Source organism: Piliocolobus tephrosceles, chromosome 7 (assembly GCF_002776525.5).
Source record: "Piliocolobus tephrosceles isolate RC106 chromosome 7, ASM277652v3, whole genome shotgun sequence".
In the NCBI taxonomy this organism is placed as follows: Eukaryota; Metazoa; Chordata; class Mammalia; order Primates; family Cercopithecidae; genus Piliocolobus; species Piliocolobus tephrosceles.
In genome coordinates, this window is record NC_045440.1 from 86,219,158 (window position 1) to 86,239,395 (window position 20,238).

Here is a 20,238-nt window from a genome sequence, read left to right on the forward strand (position 1 = left end):
CCTCTTTGAGGTGATACATGAATTGAGACTGAATGATAAGAAGAAAGCACTGTGAGAAAAATCTAGAGAGAGCTTTTCAGGAAGTGGGAGCAGCAAGCACAGGTGCTCTAAGGCAGGAGTGTGGCTGGCATGTTCAAGAGGAGAAAGTCATTGGCCTATAGGGTTGGAATTAATGAGAAAGAAACAGTTAAGGGCTCTGTCCCAGAGAGGCAGGCAGGGACCATGCCACATCGGGTGCCGTTGGGCATGGTAAACAGTCTAAAGTTTATCTGTAATGCAGTGGGAAGAAGACAATGGAAGGTTTTGATCAGGGGAATGACATGTTCTGCTTTATATTTTACAAAATATAACTAGCTGCTGGGTGGAGAGGAGGCTGTTGTCAGACAAATGTTGAAGTAGGGAGAAGAACTAGAAGGTTGTGGAAGTCATTCAAGTGAGCAGTGACAGTAAGTTGGACTATGGGGGTGGTGGAGACAAAGAGAGCTGGACAAATCTATGATGTTTGAGAGATAAAGTCAATAGGGTTTGCTGATGAAAAGGATGTCATGATTGAAGGAAGGAAAAAGAGGAGTTTAGAAACACTCTTAAGGTTTTGGTGTAAGCATATCGGAGGCTGGTGGTGCCATTTACTGAAATGTGCAAGTCTGGGAAGGAGCAGGATGCAGAGAGGAATTCACGCTCTGTTTTAGGTTGTTTGAGATGCTTGTTAGGCATTCTAGGCTCATGTTCAAGTAGGCTGTTGGATAAAAACTTCGAGTTTAAGAAGAAGTCAAGGCTGGAGATGGAGGCATTTGGGAGTCCTTGCATTTGGTTTCATGTTCAAAAGAACCCCTTTGTGCTCAGCTCCATGATTCCAAGGAGTTGATTAGTTTTTCCAGCCACTTTTGTACTAAGTTCATGACCATCATCAAGTTATGTTCCCTTGTGAGCAAAAAGAAGAAGTGAAAGAAAGAAAAAAGACATTTAAAGTTGCAACATATACAACTTTATTTTTAGGGCTAATATGATGGTTTGTGATATTACAGAGAGATTAAAGCGATCTAAATCAAGAAACATTTTATCCCAAAAGTTAGGCATCTACAAAACTAGGCTAATTGTCCATTCTGTGTTTGGAACGTTATCTAATGAAAGTTTAGGCAGAATATATAGCAAGCATTTTAAATATGTAGTTAATAATAAAACTGATTTCAACATTCATCATGGATTTTTGGCATAGTATTTGGCAGTATATTTTGCATACCACTAATATGCGTTTGAAACTGCTAAATTTTAATATTATTATCTAGAAATTAGTTGCCAGTAGGGAAGAATCTAATTTTCATTTTTGTAGTGGCTACAATTTCTTGTCATTCAGCTCAAATCACTGCTGTTGTCAATGTTAGTCAGGAAATGTGAGTTTGCTATTTTTTTTTATGTTTTAATTCAAATATAAATGCTAATAGAAGTGGTATCAGTTTCTCTGGGAAGTTATTGCTGCCAGTTAAGTAAGATGTGTAGGAGAGAAAGAAAAAGATTTTCTTGGCCTAGTTTCCCATCATAGTTTAAATAGTTGTATTTTTAGCTAGCAGAAGGATGGTTATATATAGGATATATGTATGTCCATTCATCTCTCTTTAGTTACACATTCATATTTTAATCAGTTCTGGTTGTGACCCTAAAGAAGTCATTTTATATCTTCCTCTCTTTGGTCTCATCTCTTACTAAGAGAACTGGTGCACTGGCACGGAGCCACTTAAAACAATTTTAACATCCTTATCAGCCCTTCCCTGACAGTGAATGTCATCTGTCTCATGTGAGCCAAATGAATTCTGTTTCATCACCCAGTGTTTTCAGGTTTCTTTCCTCCCCCAACTATCTCACACCAACCTGGAACATGGCACTATAGGAATCCACTTTTATATTACTTGCCTGATATCGCACAGTCTTCCCTGATTGTTTGTGGATGGTACACTGTTTTATAGTTTTATAGTTGACTGTTTATGATAACTGTTATCTATTCAGAAATTATCTCCTATAAATTGCCTGTAAGACATAGAGTTATATTTAAAGGATGGGATAAAGATGTATTTGAAAATGCTAAATCCTCTCTGTAACAGTCAGCTAGAAAGATGATTTGGGCATGAAGGCTCACAAAAGTATTTTCTTCCTGATGAACAAAAGGGATTTGTTAGAAGGAGATCTTGTCTGAAGTCAGTCCCTCATATCAGGTCCTTGTACACCATGGCTTGATCACCATTTATGATCGTGGCTAAATCTTTTGGGCATGTCGCATTGCCCTTTGGCTTCTGTCTCAGTTTGTCCTTTTGGGGAAGACTCCCCAAAAGTGGTTTTCTCCTTTATCGTTATTCTGAAATCTTTCACACTTGTGGGTGTGTTCGAGATACTGTATTGCTTGCAATGGTAAAACATTTAGGATACCTTTAGGTGTTGCATAAGGCTGCTTGCATATGAATAGAGTTGTTAGGTGGGTGAAGTTTCCGGAGTTCCAGGCCCTCCACCTCCTTCCCTTCCCCCTTCTCTATTTATCCCCCTCCTTAGTAGCACCAGCTACCCTCCCATTTTCTACCTCTTTTTCCCCCATTGAAACTTGCTTTCAGCAAAGTATCTAAACATATTCATAGAACATGGTAAGTGTATCAAAATGATAAGCATTTTTATGTGTGAGATGACAAATATGTTAATCAGTTTGACTTAATCATTCCACATTTATACATATATTAAAACATTACATTGTGCCCCATAAATGTATACACTTATGATTTGCCAATTAAAAATGCTCTTAATATTAAAAAAGTTTGAATGCTACTTAACATGATTACTCATGAGGAGATTTTGTGTTTTCAAGCCATAAAAAGTGTTAAAATGACAGGTAGTAAACATTTAACTGGGCAGTTTTAGAAACAGCCTCACTGTCCTTGGTAGCGGGATTGTCCTGGAAAACCTGCTGTGTAGGAGGTTGACTTCTCCACCCACCTGTGAGCTCAGGCCCCTTCCATGGACTTTACTGCCAGCCTGCCAGCCGGGATCTGATCTGAGGCTGCTCCATTGCAGTCTCATCTGTGGAAGACATGGAGGAGCCTCCAGCTACTTGGGAACAATGACTGGAGTTTGTTAGGGCTGGAGGGGCTGTGAAGGATGTTCAAAGCTTTTTTTTTTTTTTTTTTCTGAGATGAAGTCTTGCTCTGTTGCTCAGGCTGGAGTGCAGTGGCGCAATCTCAGCTCACTGTAACATCCACCTCCTGGGTTCAAGCAATTCTCCTGCCTCAGCCTCCTGATTAGCTGGGACTATAGTCATGCACTACCATATCCAGCTAAGATGCTCAAGGCATTCTATATAGTCTTTAATATAGTGTACCACAGGCTAGTTAAGTGACTGTGATCCTTCACTGCATGAACTTTCACTTTTGGACAAAAATAAATAAGAGGATTCTGTCCAAAATTCTTGTGGTAAATACATTATACAAAGTGTACAGCACCAGAAAATTTGTAAATGTTTTATTTGCATTTATGTTTTTCAGGATGTCTAACAAAACATTCCTACTATGTTGTGTATCTCCCTTTCAGCTCCATGTTGTTCATTGGAATTCAGACAAGTACCCCAGCTTTGTTGAGGCAGCTCATGAACCAGATGGACTGGCTGTCTTGGGAGTGTTTTTACAGGTGAGAATCTACTGATTTCATTTTAAATGATCAGCCTTGTTGAAAGAGCTTCAATCTCGAAATACACATTTAACCATCTTGTTTAATAGTAAACTCAATTTAGGTGTAGCATTTTCCTTTTGCAATGATATTTAAAAATTATATATTCATTTAGGAGCATTGTCTTATAAGTCTTCTTATTGTCTGTTGATCATTTTTATGTGAATAACAATAGCAGCATCAACATCAAGAATAGCAGCAGAAATAACAACTGAGATACTGGAAAAAAACATTTATTCTGGGCTCTTCCTAATTGTATACTATTTAGGACAGAATAAAGTTCAAGCTCCTGATTCTTCAAACACTGGTCTGACCACAATGACATATTGTCTCAATGTGCTCACTGGTTTTTAAAAAAAAAATTTATTGTATTTCCTTTAATCTAATATTCACATGTGGTTAGACAATTATTGTCATCATACCTGGGAACAGGTTGGGCTTCTCACCTCCCTCTGCCTCCACATTCTTGTAGGCGTGCCCCTTTGTCACACCCCATACTCTCCATGTGTTGTAACTCATGAACAGGGAATACCATGGATGGCAACAGTTCCTTGCCTTTGGACACCAAGTAGGGGTGGTTGTGGCAGGATCCAGATGCTTTAAAACCTTCAGGTAGATTCAAAACACCTGTAATAATGAAAAGAGGATCCTTTATGAATCTATAATTTATGATGAGTTTGCTTATGATGATATACTCTCTTGATTTGGGACCTCAAATCATGTTAGGCTGCAAATGTGAGATGTTTGCATCTAGTATTTTGATGCCACCATTGTCCGTTTGAATTGAGGGGCTGACTGTCACATCTAGCTAAGTAGTGCAAGTTATTTGTTAGACTGTCTTATGCAAAGTTTCTCTCAAGTTAACCTACATCTTAAACACTGATAAAACTGAACAAATATTAAGCTGTTACTATTAGTTTTGGGACTAAGCTGCAAGTTCAGTACAGGAACCCTGTAATATTATCTTGTTCAGATCCTTCTGGCATGATAAGACCGGCAGGTAAAAGAGAAGCTTTGTTATAGAACAATCACTGTATGTTCTGTGCTGGCTGAGGTTTTTTAAAAAATAATTTTAAAATAGTGGCTGAAATTGAGTGATTCAGACCTGATCTGCTACAGTAACCATTTCTTTTGAAATTTTATGTTTTTAGATTGGTGAACCTAATTCCCAACTGCAAAAGATTACTGACATTTTGGATTCCATTAAAGAAAAGGTAAAATGAATTACTATTTGTTAATAATTAACGTATTTTTTGTTCTCTCCCACATTTTCTTATCTTCCTTTAAAGACTTAGACATCTGCTGCCTGCTTTGAAGTTTGCAACATACTTGATGAAAAAAAAGCAGAAGTAACCTATTATCACTTATCTTTTGAATGTAAAGGTCTTAAATTACCTAAAATCAACATGAATACATATACTTATGCATAATTAGTCTCTGGTATTATATTACAGAGTAAGCCTTTAATTGTAACACATGTAAAGGACCCACTTATATTAAAACAAACCTTATGCTTCTTAAATAAATCTATATGATATGTTACTTTATCTAAAATTTTTAAGATGAAGATAGATGCTTTTTAAAAGATACTAAAAGAAGATATTAGATAACTCTGGATGCAGATATTCTATATTTACGGAATTACAATGGATGTGCATGGATGTATGTTTTTTGAGGTCTATATAAAGCTATCCCATTGTAATTTGTGGGAATTCTTTTTGTTCTCCCAGGGTAAACAAACTCGATTCACAAATTTTGACCCATTATCTCTGCTTCCACCATCCTGGGACTACTGGACATATCCTGGTTCTCTTACAGTTCCACCTCTTCTTGAGAGTGTCACATGGATTGTTTTAAAGCAACCGATAAACATCAGCTCTCAACAGGTACATAATCTCTTCCAGGTTGATACTGATTCCCTCAGAGGAAAGTGGGCTTTTTTTTTTTTTTTTCCCAACCCTGCCCTTAATTTCTGCTGTGTTTTGAAGTCTGTGTTTTCTCTTTATTCATCAGATGGGTGATTGGGCTAGATGAGATCTGTGTCCCTTTCATATTTGACCTTCTGTGATTAGACAATTTATTTGCCACTTCTTAGAAATGTACATAGCGACACTGATGAAAGTGAAGCATCATTTTGAGCACTATAATCATTTGCTTTTGTTTTGTTGCTGTTTGATATGGGGATATAAACAGGCTGAGATACAAACAAAAAAATCAGAGACAGGCTTCTTATAGAAGGTGACATTTTTCTTTCTGACCTTAGTCTCCACACCTGCTTCTACAAATTTCCAAGTGAAACTTGAGGACAGTGATTCGTGCAGTGCCTTAAGAAATGTGTGCCTGATACGTGTAAGAAGTCGTTGTTTTGTACACTTAAAAACTAGTTAAGTGGGTAGGCTGGGCACAGTGGATCCTGCCTGTAATCTCAGCACTTTGGGAGGCGGAGATGGGTGGATCGCTTGAGCCCTGGAGTTTGAGACCAGCCTGGGCAATATGGTAAAACCCTGTCTCTACAAAAAATACAAAAATTAGCCAGGTGTGGTGGTGCGTGCCTGTAGTCCCAGCTACTCGAGGGGTTGAGGTGGGAGGATTGCTTGAACCCAAGAGGCAGATACTGCAGTGAGTCACGATCATGCCGCTGCATTCCAGAGCAAGACTTTTGTCTCAAAATTTCTTTTGTTAAGAGGGTAGATCTCATTTAAGTGTTCTTACTATACCGTAAGAAGAGAAAAGAGAGAGAAAGGGGAGGGGAGTGAGAGGGAGAGGAGGAATTGTTGATCTTTTGGCATTTGTTAACAAAAACTTTTGTTGGGCTGTCTGAGGGGCTTAATGCTTAAAACATTTGTAGAGAGGCTGTGGTGAGGCTCTTTTTGTGTAGACATCTAGGCAGTCATTCTTCTGTTAAATGCTTATGGAGCTTCCCCTGTAGGCCACGAGTCTGCTAGACTCAGGATATCCAGTTTGTCACCCAGGCTGGTGTGGAGTGGATGCAACCATACCTCACCCCAACCTTGAACTCCTGGGCTCAAGCCATTCATCTTCCTGCCTCAGCCTCCCATGTAGCTGGAACTACAGTGGCATGCCACCACGCCTGGCTTATTATTTTGAAAAATTTTGTATAGACAGGGTCTTGCGTTATTTCCCTGGCTGGTCTTGAAGTGATCCACTTCTGGCCTCAAATGATCCTTCTGCTTCGGCCTCCCGAAGTGCTAGGATTACAGGCATGAGCCACTGTGCCCAGCCAGGATATCCAGTCTTTCATGTTCAAAAACTGTGCTTGGAGCGCTGAACCATGGGGCTGCCCAATCTGATGGGTAGATGTTGTGTATTCTTGGATGCTGTGGTTCTTCGTTGGTTGTGTTTTTGTTGTTCTTTTTGAATTAGGTGCAATATCTTATCATGAACATAGTCTAGTAATTTTTTTTTTTTTGAGACGGAATCTCACTCTGTTGCCCAGGCTGGAGTGCGGTGGCGCGATCTCGGCTCACTGCAAACTCCGCCTCCCAGGTTCATGACATTCTCCTGCCTCAGCCTCCCGAGTAGCTGGGACTACAGGCACCCACGACCGAGCCTGGCTAATTTTTTGTATTTGAAGTAGAGACAGGGTTTCATCATGTTAGCCAGGATGGTCTCGATCTCCTGACCTCGTGATCCGCCCACCTCAGCCTCCCAAAGTGCTGGGATTACAGGCGTGATAGTCTAGTAATTTTTGCAGCTAATAAAGTACACATGTACTGGGCTTGCCCACCTGCCTACCTCTTTATTTTTCCTCCTAATTATACCAGAGCTGGCCCACCTTTACCGAGATCATTTCAGGCAGCATTTCCCCTTGGAGCATTGAACACATCCTTCTTTCTGTTGGGTGTTTCTCCTTGTTGACCTTGTCTTTAGGATTAAAGGCAAATAATAACCTAGTGTGTATACTTTTTAAAACATTTTACAAAGGCCTGTGTAGAAATCCAGAGCTTGACTGACATGAAAACTCCTGTGAATTTTTCTATCATTGTATCATGAGAAAAATGACCTGTTACTGATTCAGAGTCCTGAATAAAGGAATTCATTTTTCTCCCTGTCACAGGCTAAATGGTTTACTTTTATATTTCTTTATTAAATTTGAACTGAATGATATTAAGAATGAATAAACTATAACATCAAGGTGGTTAATAAGGGAATCATGCTTTCCATCATATTTCAAGGACACTGTTATTTCTTAAAGCCACTTGGAAAATAACTTTTTGTTTAGTTTTATTTTTTGCTTTCAATCCACCAGTGATCTGGAGGAGAATATATCAAAATATATAGTTTAGTTTCTTAAAAATAATAAAGTTAACCTTATTAAAAATATCTACCTGCAAGTTTAGGAATTATGACTACCTAGCTGTGGATTCACTACTTTGTCTTATTTGAGGCTCAATGGATTACTATTATTAATGTGGTTTTTATCCAGAGCAGTATATAAAATAATAGCTGTGTTTTAGAGCTCTGAAGTGATTGTTAATTCACTTTGGAGCATTCACTTAAATCTCCTCTAGTAGGAATATTTTCACATATTTTAGTTTTTAACCAAATTGAGGAAGTTATTTGAGTAACAATTCAATTTGTTAAAATCTGATATTGTGGTGGTTTTAAAAGTTAAAGAATAAAGCAAAAGAAAAAAAATTCAGTCCCAGTCTAACCATGAAAAAATATCAGGCAAAATCCAGTCAGGGGACATTCTATAAAATAGTCAGTATTCTCAAGGTCATTAAAACTGCCAAGGTCATCAAAAACAAGGTAAGTCTGAGACACTGTCACAATCAAGAAATGCCCAAGGAGATATGAATACTAAGTGTAGCACTGTCCGGATTTTTTTCTTAGGGTTTTCTCCACAGTTTCCTGTCAAGTCACACTTTGACCTAAGGGGCAAATCAGATGTTTTTCATTTTCTTTTTCTTGATTTAAGTCCATTTTTCTCTCTCAGAGTCACTCATTGAGGACTAAATTCTTAACTGCCATGCCAGTGAGCAGATAAATGTACTATTTTCTGATCCTTTTGAAGACAAATCTGTCATTTTCTCTGGAGGGCCAACTTCTCTTGCCAAGTCTCTTTGGGTTATCTTAAATCATCAATATTGGGTTACTTAGCTGAAATTTAATATGCAAAATACTTGGCTTTGTTTCTACTCTCCTTTTAAAGAAAAATAACTTTTTTATTATGATATTATTTGCATGCAGTGAAACTCATGAATTTTAAGTGTGTGGTTGCTGATTTTGGTAACTGTATATAGACATGCTACAACTACTGCAATCAAGATGTAGTTCTCAACCACCACTGTGGCTCACACCTCTAATTTTGGGTGTGAGCATTTTGGGAGGCCAAGGCGGGTGAATCTCCTAAGGCCTGGAGTTCGAGACCAGCCTGATCAACATGGTAAAACCCTGTCTCTACTAAAAATACAAAAATTAGCCACATGTGGTGGTGCACGCCTATAATCCCAGCTACTCAGGAGGCTGAGACAAGAGAATCGCTTGAACCTGGGAGGCAAGGTTGCAGTGAGCCCAGATTGCGCCACTGCACTCCAGCCTGGGTGACAGAGCAAGACTCCATCTCAAAATAAATAAATAAAAGATAGAGATGTCAGCCAAAAATTTTGTGGTGCTCTCTTGCAGTCCTTCACCTTCTTCCCTATAGTCCTAGGCAACAACTGATGTGCTGTCGCTAGAATTTTACTTTTTCTAGAATTTTATTTAAATGAGTCATACAGTAGATTTTTCTGTTTGAATTCTTTTACTGGTATAATCTTTTCAAGATTCATCCATTTTATTTTATTTTATTTTATTTTTTTCCCTGAGACAGAGTCTGGCCCTGTTGCCCAGGCTAGAGTGGAGTGGCGTGATATTGGCTCACTGCAACCTTCACCTCCCAGATTCAAGTGATTCTGCTGTTTTAGCCTCCTGAGTAGCTGGAACTACAGGCACTCACCACCACGCCCAGCCAATTTTTGTATTTTTAGTGGAGATGGGGTTTCACAATATTGGCCGGGCTGGTCTTGAACTCCTGGCCTCAAGTGATCTACCCATCTTGGCCTCCCAAAGTGTTGGGATTATAGGTGTGACCCATGGTACCTGATCCATTTCATTAATTTTTATTAATGTGTAATATTCCATGGTATGGATATATTATATTTTAAAAATATATTTCACAGTTGATGGACATTTGGTTTGCTTTTAATTTTTGGTCGTTATGAATAATGGCAATCCATATATAGATATTAGGAGTAATTTGCACACTTTTGTGTGCACACATTTTTATGTGTCTTATGTCAATACCTAGGACTGAAATTACTAGGTCATGTTTGTTTAATTTTGTAAAGTACTATTATATTGTTTTCTTTTCTTTTCTTTCTTTTTTTTTTTTTTTTTGTTTTCTGAAGGAGTCTCGCTTTGTTGCCCAGGCTGGAGTGCAGTGGTGTGATCTTGGTTCACTGCAACCACCACCTCCCGGGTTCAAGCAGTTCTCCTGCCTCAGCCTCCTGAGTAGCTGTGATTACAGGCACTCGCCAACACACCCAGCTAATTTTTGTATTTTTAGTAGAGACAGGGTTTCACCATGTTAGCCAGGCTGGTCTCGAACTCCTGACCTCAAGTGATTTGCCCGCCTCAGCCTCCCAAAGTGCTGGGATTACAGGCATGAGCCACTGTGCCCGGCTGAGTAAAGTACTACTATAGTGTTTTCTAAAGTGGCTGTGTCATATTAAATTCCCACCAGCAATGTATGAGATTTCTGGTTGCTTCATACGCCTGCAAGCATTTGGCATTGTCAATTTTTCTAACTTTAGGTATTCTAGTGGATATGTGTGATTTTAATTTGCATTTATCTAACGACCACTGATTTTGAAAATTTTTTATATGCTTAATGGCTATGTATGTATTTCCTTTTGTTAAGTATCTGTTCAAATCATCTGTCCATTTTTACATTGAGTTGTTTGCAAGAGTCCTTTATATAGTCTGGATAACAGCTCTTTCTCAGGCTGGGCGCAGTGGCTCACCCCTGTAATCCCAGTGAAAGATTCTCCCGAGGGCCTGAAAGTTTAAAGGAATGAATAACTCCTACCTCCTCAGGCCCGGTCCCAAGGTGCAAGGGCATTTGCACCAGCAGCATGCGTCAGCAAGATAGCAGAAGCAGGAATAGAGCTGGCCAGAAGACACATACCCCCGAAGACGGAGAGGGAGGCCATCTGGGTACTACGTAGCAGTTATTCCCGACTGGGACACTTCCTGTTTACAGAGGACTATAAAACCCCTTTCCATCCTCACTTGGGGCTGAAGCCATAGGCCTCAACCTGTCTGCACCCGGGGATGTAAGGCTCTTGTATTGGTTCGAACCCCGAGAGTGGGCCAACAGATAATACGAGGCGGTGTGGAGCAACACGTTGTTTTAATGAGTGCCTGGGTGCAGAGGGGCTGAGGCCTAAAATGGCGTCAGTCCCAAGTGAGGACAGGGCAGGCAGGGGTTTTATAGTCTCCTGTAAACAGGAAGTATCTCAGTCTGATGTAACTGCCACGTGGTACCCAGACGGCCTCTCTCTCGGTCTTCAGGGGATATGTGTCTTCCACCCAGCTCTCTTCCTGCTTCTGCTATCTTGCTGATGCATGCTGCTGGTGTCAGTGGCCTTGTGCCTTGGGACTCAGCCTGAGGAGGGAGGAGTTATTCACCCCCTGCCCAGCTTTCAGGTCCCCGGGAGAATCTTTCATTCATGTCTGTTTGGTTATAAAAAAGGGAAAAGGGATGACTTTCTCAATAACTACTTCAGGAGTGACATAGGGGTGGCATGGGAACCTTGGAAAAAGAAAAACTTAATTTGGGGGTATTCTTGAGAGACGAGTTGGTATCCATCGTGTCATTGTAGCAGGAGCATCGTCTGGATTGTCCTGGAGGCTAACTGTAGTTTCAACAAGAGTTTTAATGGCTTTTATTATTAGTGGGATAACACAGGGGAGAAACAGGAGGCTCCCAATGATGAAGATTACTGTCCCTACCAGTGTTTTAAATCCTCCTAAATTAGAGAACCACCCTCCTAGAAGGTTTGTTGGGTCCCATCCCTTCCAGGTTTGGACTGATACATGGGCTTCTTTTCTGATGTTTGAAGCGATTTCTAGAACCGCTTTTCCATGATTGTCTATGTTAAGACAGCAATTATAGATATTAAACTTACCATACATCCCACCCTCTTCTGCTAATAAGTAGTTTAGTGCTAGCCTGTTTTGATAAACTGCTGCGCGCATTTGGTTTCGTTGTGAGAGCATTTCTAGAGCTGAGGCAGTTTGGTTAGTGATTATCTCTAGAACAGCTGGTAGTCTAATTGTTCTATTTAGCATATATGTGGGAGTGCAATAGCCCCATGAACCATCCTCAGCCCAAGTGGCAGGGCCGTAATATTTGATGATCTGTTGTGGAGGCCACTTGTCCTCTTGTCATCTTTGGCTCCCTCCTACCTCCAAGGATCATTTTTCTCTGGTTAGGTTATCATACACAGGGACTCCGAGGGTTTTGCCCACCTGGCTTTGGAGGTAAAAAAGAATCCAGGCTTAATTGTGCCTAGGAAGCAAGTACCTTGCCAGTGATAAGGTAGCCATGAGTATGCCTGGGTTCCACATATCCAAAAGAATCCATCAGGGGCAATCTATTGTAGGCTGGTGTTAATAGGATTGTCCCATAGTGCACTTAGGCTGGGGTATGCGGCATAAGGGTTAATGGTGTTGGTACAGTACCAGGCCTTTTTTGGCAAGACATAATTGAGGTAGCTTAAGTTCGAAGGAGACCAAGCTCCATGGGGTAATTTTGGCTACCACTCTGCTGTGGAGGCATTGACTGTTAGGGTTTGGTGACAGGGACTTTCACCTATGGCATGATGGGTTTTATTCCACCTGCGGGATATGCACACCGTCCCTGTTATTGGAAGTGTCCAGGACTGTGGGCATTCCTGAGGAGTGAAAGTGAGGCTGGAGTTTCGGCATGCTAGTAAGTAAGGGGGGATAGAGTCTATTCCATACCATGGCCACTGTTCACTCATGTGGGCTCCCCTGCATACCCAGCGATTGCACACATTCATGGTAAGCGCGATGCGTTCTCCTAGATCTACAAACAGGTTCTTTCCTGGCTTAGGAAGGGATATGTCTGCTTGTAGTTTTGTATAAAGGGATGGAAATGCCACAGGTGATTTTGGAGGGGGGTTGTTGGCTTTTGTTTGGCTATAATCTGTTCTCTCTTTATATCATCTAGCACTTGAGTGTTTACTCCCCATTGTCCAATTTTGGTGAAGCAAAGCCACTGCTTACCTTTTAGACATATAGTCCCGTTACGACTGCCAGGTACTCCTAGATTTTTTACTTTATAATAACTTTTCCCTGATGCAACACATTCCTCGATTAAGATTCCATAACAGGATTTTTCTGTATGAGTATGGTAAGTAAAGGATTGTTGTATTTTTCCTGCGTAGTGGAAAGACTGATAACACTCATGGCAGCTCGGAGGGGCTGCCCTGGACAGTAGGGCGGGTACTGATACCAGATGCAAGGCTTGTGTATCAATTTGAACCCTGAGAGTGCGCCAACAGACAACACGAGGCGGTGTGGAGCAACACGATGTTGTAATGAGCGCCTGGGTACAGACGCAGGGAGACCTAAAATGGCGTCATCCCCACGTGAGGATGGGGCAGGGACTCTATAGTCCTCTGTAAACAGGAAGTGTCCCAGTCTGACGTGACTGCTACATAGTACCCCTACGGCCTCCCTCTGGGTCTTCAGAGGGTATGTGTCTTCCGGCCAGCTCTCTTCCTGCTTCTGCTATCTTGCTGACACACACTGCTGGAGGAAGTAGCCTTGCGCCTTGGGACTGGGCCTGAGGAGGGAGGAATTATTCATTCCCTTAAGCTTTCAGGCCCTGGGGAGAATCTTTCTCTCAGCACTTTGAAAGGCTGAGGCGGGAGGATCACTTGAGACCAGGAGTTCAAGACCAGCCTGGCCAACATGGCAAAAACCTGTCTCCACTTAAAAAAAAAAAAAAATTGGCGCGGTAGCGCCTGCCTGTAACCCCAGCTACTCCGGAGGCTGAGGCATGAGAATTGCTTTAACCCAGGTAGTGGAGGTTGCAGTGAGTCGAGATTATGCCACTGCAATCCAGCCTGGGTGACAGAGCGAGACTCTATCTTAAAAAAGAAAGAAAGAAAAAAGTGAATCCTTAGACCTTATTAGAAATTCCAATTCTCAAGTTTGGGGTAGGGTCCAGGGATCTGAATTTTTAAGAATTAACTCAAAGTATTTTCATTCAGATGCTTTGGGACCACCCCTCCCAAAATTGGCTTAGAGTGAGACATGCATGTGGATGTAATAGATCCATCTAGGAAGGTTAGTTAGAACTGGGTGGTCAAGGGGCTTGGAAGCCATGCTGACACATTTGTTTTGGGTACCTATAAAAATGTTAGAAATGCGACGTATTACAGGGATGTATTTGGAAATGTTTACACTAAAATGATATGATGTTTGGAATTTGCTTAAAAATAGCCTAGTTTGGGTAGAATGGCAAATGCAAAGAGAGCTTTGGTGGGAGAATGGATGGAAAAATTGGCTGTGTGTTGATGATTGTTGAAGCTAGGTCATGGATTCCTGGTGATTTATGATGTTGCTTTTTCTACCTTTGTGTCCTTTTGAATATTTACATAATAAAATGTAAATTAAAAGGATAGGATAAAATGGGGAAACAGAAAACAAGTTTCTCTGTGGTTTGTGCATGGCTTGTTTGTCAAGATGGCTTATTTATTGAAACTTCTCAGCTACCCCTCAAGTTTCTCATCTGTAAAATGGAATAATTATATATTATTGATAGAGATATTTTGGAGATTAACTGAGGTAATGTAAAGCACTTAACACAGTGCCTAGTCCATCATTTTCCATAACAGAACTTATTTTTATTGTTACTCAATTTTGGCAGGCAGTTGAGTGCTATAAAAGAGGTTTGAGCATAAGAGTGACATAAAGCTGTTTACAGAACCTTAGAAGAAGAGTATTTCAGCTTATTGGAGTTGCTACACAATGAAATTAGAATTTCAGTATTAGAGTCAAGGAAACCAGCAAAACAGGTCATACTTGCTTCAGCCTCAAGGCTGAACTGGGAACATTTCTGCTGGGAACCTGTAGGTACTGATTCAGCCTTAGTGACAGAGGGGCAGCTTTGTTGCCTGCCTGGATAAAGCCTGGAACCACATAAAAGGATAAGACCAGTGGGAACCAGCCAGGGATGTGCATTTCAAGGCCAGGGCAGTAGTGGAGGACACCTAGAGTCAAGAGAAGCAAATCTGAATGGGGACTGGAAAATACGGGGTTGACCTAGCTGGGCCAAATGATTGTGAGACCCAGTTATAAGGGGAAGGGATTTGGCAAGACATCAGAACAGGTCTAGGAACTCTTACCAAAATACACAGTCTGGTCAGAGAATGAGCTGAAGTTGGATCCAATTCTAGACTGGTGAGCTGAAAGTACTGCTGGGGCAGGGAGCCATGATCAACTTCCAGAGGGATTGAACAGGGGCAGGAGCTGGGGTTGTGGGAGAAAAATAAAGCCAACGTCTTCGGAGGAATCAGCAGTATCACTGTGGAGGCAGGTTGCTTGATGAAGCCTGTAGACCCATGCTTTAATTCAGGACTCAGAATTCCTGCACAGCCACCTGGAATGACCACTCCAGACAGACCTGGATTGTCATGATCTGCAGAAGACTAGGTGTCTTTCCTATGGTCTCAGCGGTTAGCCTCTGCTATTAGCCTCTGCTACTTGACCAGAGATTCTCTTAAGCCTCATATGGTTTTAGCTATAATGATCTGGTCTAATGAAACATGAGTAATAGTAAGTGGTAAACATTTGTCTCCTTCTCATATCTGTACTTAAAACAAACAAACAAACAAGCAAAAAACCTCAAAATGGCTGGGTACGGTGGCTCCTGCCTGTAATCCCAGCACTTTGGGAGGCTGAGGAGGGCAGATCATGAGGTCAAGAGATCGAGACCATCCTGGCCAACATGGTGAAACCCCATCTCCACTAAAACTACAAAAATTAGCTGGGCGTGGTGGCACGTGCCTGTAGTCCCGGCTACATGGGAGGCTGAGGCAGGAGAATTGCCTGAACCTGGGAGGTGGAGGTTGCAGTGAGCTGAGATTGTGCCATTGCACTCAGCCTGGGCGACAGAGCAAGACTCTGTCTCAAAAAACAAGCAAACAAACAAATAAAACCCTCAAAATACCACATGTGGAAAACATGGTTGCTTGTATATATGATGGTTGATCCTATTGCCGTAGAGCATAGTTATAAACTGCTGCCTATTTCTTATAAAGGACCTCCCTCCCCTCTGCCCCCCATCCTGGTTAGTACTGTATAAGAAACATTTTAGGCATCAGGTATTTGATGAAAACCTAAAGGATGTGTCCTAGTCTGAATTTGCTTGACTCTGAGATTAGATGGTTAACAAAGTTTAGAGAATGTAGGTTCTCATTCCTAATTTGTCTTCCTCAAAATAAAACAAAAGCCAAAGATTTACTTTTATGAATTGACCATATAATTTTGGTGCATAATTTTGAGAAGATAAAATTAGTTTTAATTTTTCCAACTTCACTTTAGGCCTGTACTAAATTTTAATAAATAATATTAAACCACCAAGGGATTGTTAAAAATTTATAAAACATTTATAATAGAAAAGTTTTCAGCAATAAAGAGTAGTGATGTAGGTTGATATTTATTGTTATGCAAAGATGGCTAGGATATATACTAAGTGAAAAAATTAGGTTTCAAAACAGCATATATAGTTGAGTTCATTTTTGTCATAAAATGTGTGTGTGTGTGTTTGTAGATTGAAAAATATTGAAAAACGTTCTCTGATTTCTAGATATTTACTCTTTAAACCACACTCTAGATGTTTCCTCTTGTTACTTTGATCATCAACTTAAAAATGCTTATACATTTAATTTTGGAACCTGTAGGTATTTGTAGAGTGATGAGAATTTAGCAAAAGAGTTTCTTTATTATATATGACATGTAACAGAAAAATTTCATTTCAATATTTTTTGTTCCTGGTTATAAATATATCTTAATTCTTTATGCAGGATAATTCATTAATATTGGTGGGAATTTCTATGCTGAAGCTAACTCTTTTCTTCTTCTACAGCTGGCCAAATTCCGCAGTCTCCTGTGCACAGCGGAGGGTGAAGCAGCAGCTTTTCTGGTGAGCAATCACCGCCCACCACAGCCACTGAAGGGCCGCAAAGTGAGAGCCTCTTTCCGTTAAAAATTGTCACCAATGAACTCCCCCAAACATGCCTGTGGAGAGACAATGAAACAAAACAAAACACAACACAAAAGTCTCTGCCAACAACTCCTTTGTAGAATTCTAATTTATAGGAACCATTTTACTATGAGCTTCGGTGTCACAAAGAACACCAGATCTCTCTCTCTCTTTGTAATTTTTTTAGTAATAGGGTCTCACTCTGTCACCCAGGCTGGAGTGCAGTGTTACCATCTTGGCTAATTGCAGCCTCCAACTCCTGGACTCAAGTGACCCTCCCACCTCAGCCTCCAGAGTACGAACCTGGCTAATTTTTTTTAATTTTTCTTTTTTTTTTTTAGAAATGGGGTCTTGCTATGTTGCCCAGGCTGGTCTCAAACTCCTGGCCTCAAGTGAGCCTCCTGCCTTGGCCTCTCAAAGTGCTAGGATTTCAGGCCTGGGCCATCAAGCCCAGCTGGCTTAGATCTCTTTACTAACTTACCGTCTCATATTTGCACTCATGGATATTCACAGTAAGCATTGTTTGACATATATTAAAACCCATGAAATATATCTACTTCAACCTGTGTGAAAATATGGTTAACACTGCAGACTTCAGAATGTATTAAAAATTTTACCTTGCCATAGAGACTGAATTAGTCACAGCTTTCAGTGATGTTAGGTGGAAACTTGTATCCCAAATGGTAGGAATGTGATACTTTTTTTGAAACAAGTGATTTTGCTTAATATTTTGTTGTTATTCCAATTCATAAAAAGTAGATTATGTTTTCCTATAAGGATAATTTTTGCAGTGATTATGTTGCTAACTCTCATTGCATGATACCTTTAATAAAATGCACAATATAAGAGTTAAGGGCAATGGAATAAAGCTACTTAATGTGTCTCCTCCACTGATCAAAAATATTCCTTATAGTCTTGGTGAGGAATTCCTCAGGGTATAAATGGCTATTTACACTGTAATGAATTATACCATATATAATATTCACTCAGTAATGTTAATAATGAACTGGCTAATAGTTGACAAAATGCAATGCCTGCCAGTTTATGACATTAACATGGTTTAAAATTAACATATAACATAGTACCAGTGCAGTCACAGCTGCCCTCAGGCATGATGAACACGTTGCACGTTTTTGCCTGGTGTTTTGGCAGCAAAGCAGGATGCAATCTCGTGTGGGTCATTATTCTGTCAGTTTGTGGAAAAAATTACTTCAGTCTCTATATAAATATATAATGGGTCCATAAGCCCTTCAACCCATTTCCATGGCAAAACTCACTTTTCCTTTTATGCATGTCCCTCCGTCTCTTAATTTTGTCAGGTGGAGCTTGATCTTAATTTTAACCTATTATCTTTTTGTTTGTTTGTTTTTGGTGGGGGATAAGAGTAGTGTTTCTTTTGCTCTTTCTGGTACAAATGGAGGGACACTAAGCATTAAATTAATAACTACATCTAAGACTTGAACACATGCTATACTTTTGTCATCTTCTAACATAGGTTTACCTGAGTTCCCTTGATTTTGATGATTTGTTTCTTATATCTCTCTTCCTCTGGATGTATATTTTTTTTTTTTGACTGAGTCTTACTCTGTCACCGAGGCTGGAGTACAGTGGCATGATCTTGGCTCACTGCAACCTCCACCTCCTGGGTTCAAATGATTCTCCTGCCTCAGCCTCTTTAGTGGCTGGGATGACAGGCACATGCCACCACACCTGGCTAAATTTTGTATTTTTAGTAGAGATGGGGTCTTGCAGTGTTGGCCAGGTTGGTCTCAACCTCCTGACCTCAAGTGATCTGCCTGCCTCGGCCTCTCAAATTGCTGGAATTACAGGCATGAGCCACCATGCCTGGCTTGAATGTAGATTTTAATAATTGACCTTATCTTGCAATGTTGATAGTGTAACTGAATATCAGTAAATTGTATAACAGTGATGGATACTGTTGCAATAGGTGAGTTCCTGAAGAGTGAAGCTAATACTTTGGTCAATGTTCTTTTCCCCTCGGTGCCTAGTTTAAGGCTTTTAGAAGATTGATCTGTAGCAATTATTTAATGAATCAAATATTTCAAAAAATTTTATTTGCTCTCTTTGATAATTATCTCTCTGCTTGAAATCAAATGTACTGTAAGTTAATATAACAAGTAAAATACATTATCTTTTGAAAAGTTTCTTTTTAAAGGAATACTAATTAATTATAACTTATAAAACTAAAAGTTCTAATGGTTTCTAAAAGCGAGTGTTGAGTGGAAAAGTGTTTCTTTAGTTTGGAAAGACCTGTGAAGTATCCCAGTCAGAGAAAGTACCTGTTTTCTCGAAGAATGTAAGTTGCTATATCTGGAGGGGCATGTAGGACAGGGGTTCTAATTACTGTCTGTGAGAGTAACTACTTTGTAACTTATGGTTTCTGCTGCAATGTTGTGTTGGTTCTGTATTATAAATAGCACCTTAATAGACCAAAAATATTTATACAGCACTGATTTCCTTGAATATTGTGTGTTAACTGATATATCTCCTAGAGGCAAAAGGTTTAAATGTGTGTTAAAATGGTTATATTGCATCCTTTTTAAACAAATTAAAAAGTTGTAAATACTAGTGTAGATCTCTTTTGTTTACCACAGCAAATACTGATTTTATGATTGTTAAACATTTCATATTTTAATTTAAATTGGATTCAGCCACAATAAAGAAAATGAGACGTTTCATTTTCACAAACTTGGCTTTATTATTAACCACTCAATCCATTCAAGAAGAACTTGTCCATTTAGTTTTCATGTTTCCTTCATGTGTCTTTCAATTACCCGAGACTGGGTAATTTATAAAGAAAAAAAGGTTTGATGGACTCACAGTTCCACGTGGCTGGAGAGACCTCACAATCATGGCAGAAGGCAAAAGGCACATCTTACATGGTGGCAGGCAAGAGAGAGAATGAAAATCAAGCAAAAGTGGTTTCCCCTTTTAAAACCATCAGATGTCCTGAGACTTATTCACTACCATGAGAACAGTATGGGGGAAACCGCCCTCATGATTCAATTACCTCCCATTGGGTCCCTCCCATAACATGTGGGAATTATGGGAGCTACAATTCAAGATGAGATTTGGGTGGGGACACAGCCAAACTATATCAGATGGTGTCTGCTAGATGTCTTTGTTGTAAAGTTATTATGTCCTTTGTAAATATTTGTTGGGAAGGGATTCTTTTAAGAGTAGGTAAATATTCTGTTCCTCATTAAACCTGT

General features: G+C 40.0%; 1 protein-coding gene across 1 annotated transcript in view; it reads left to right on the forward strand.

Annotated features, from left to right (window-relative positions):
• Positions 1-19,697, forward strand: part of CA13 (carbonic anhydrase 13) — a 37,249-nt gene extending 17,552 nt beyond the window's left edge. The window contains exons 4-7 of the mRNA XM_023227816.2: positions 3,565-3,660; positions 4,851-4,913; positions 5,430-5,585; positions 16,889-19,697. Of these exons, the coding sequence (XP_023083584.1) occupies positions 3,565-3,660; positions 4,851-4,913; positions 5,430-5,585; positions 16,889-17,008 (435 nt within the window). The 3' untranslated portion in view covers positions 17,009-19,697. The remainder of the gene's footprint in view (positions 1-3,564; positions 3,661-4,850; positions 4,914-5,429; positions 5,586-16,888) is intronic.
• The last annotated feature ends 541 nt before the right edge of the window (positions 19,698-20,238 follow it).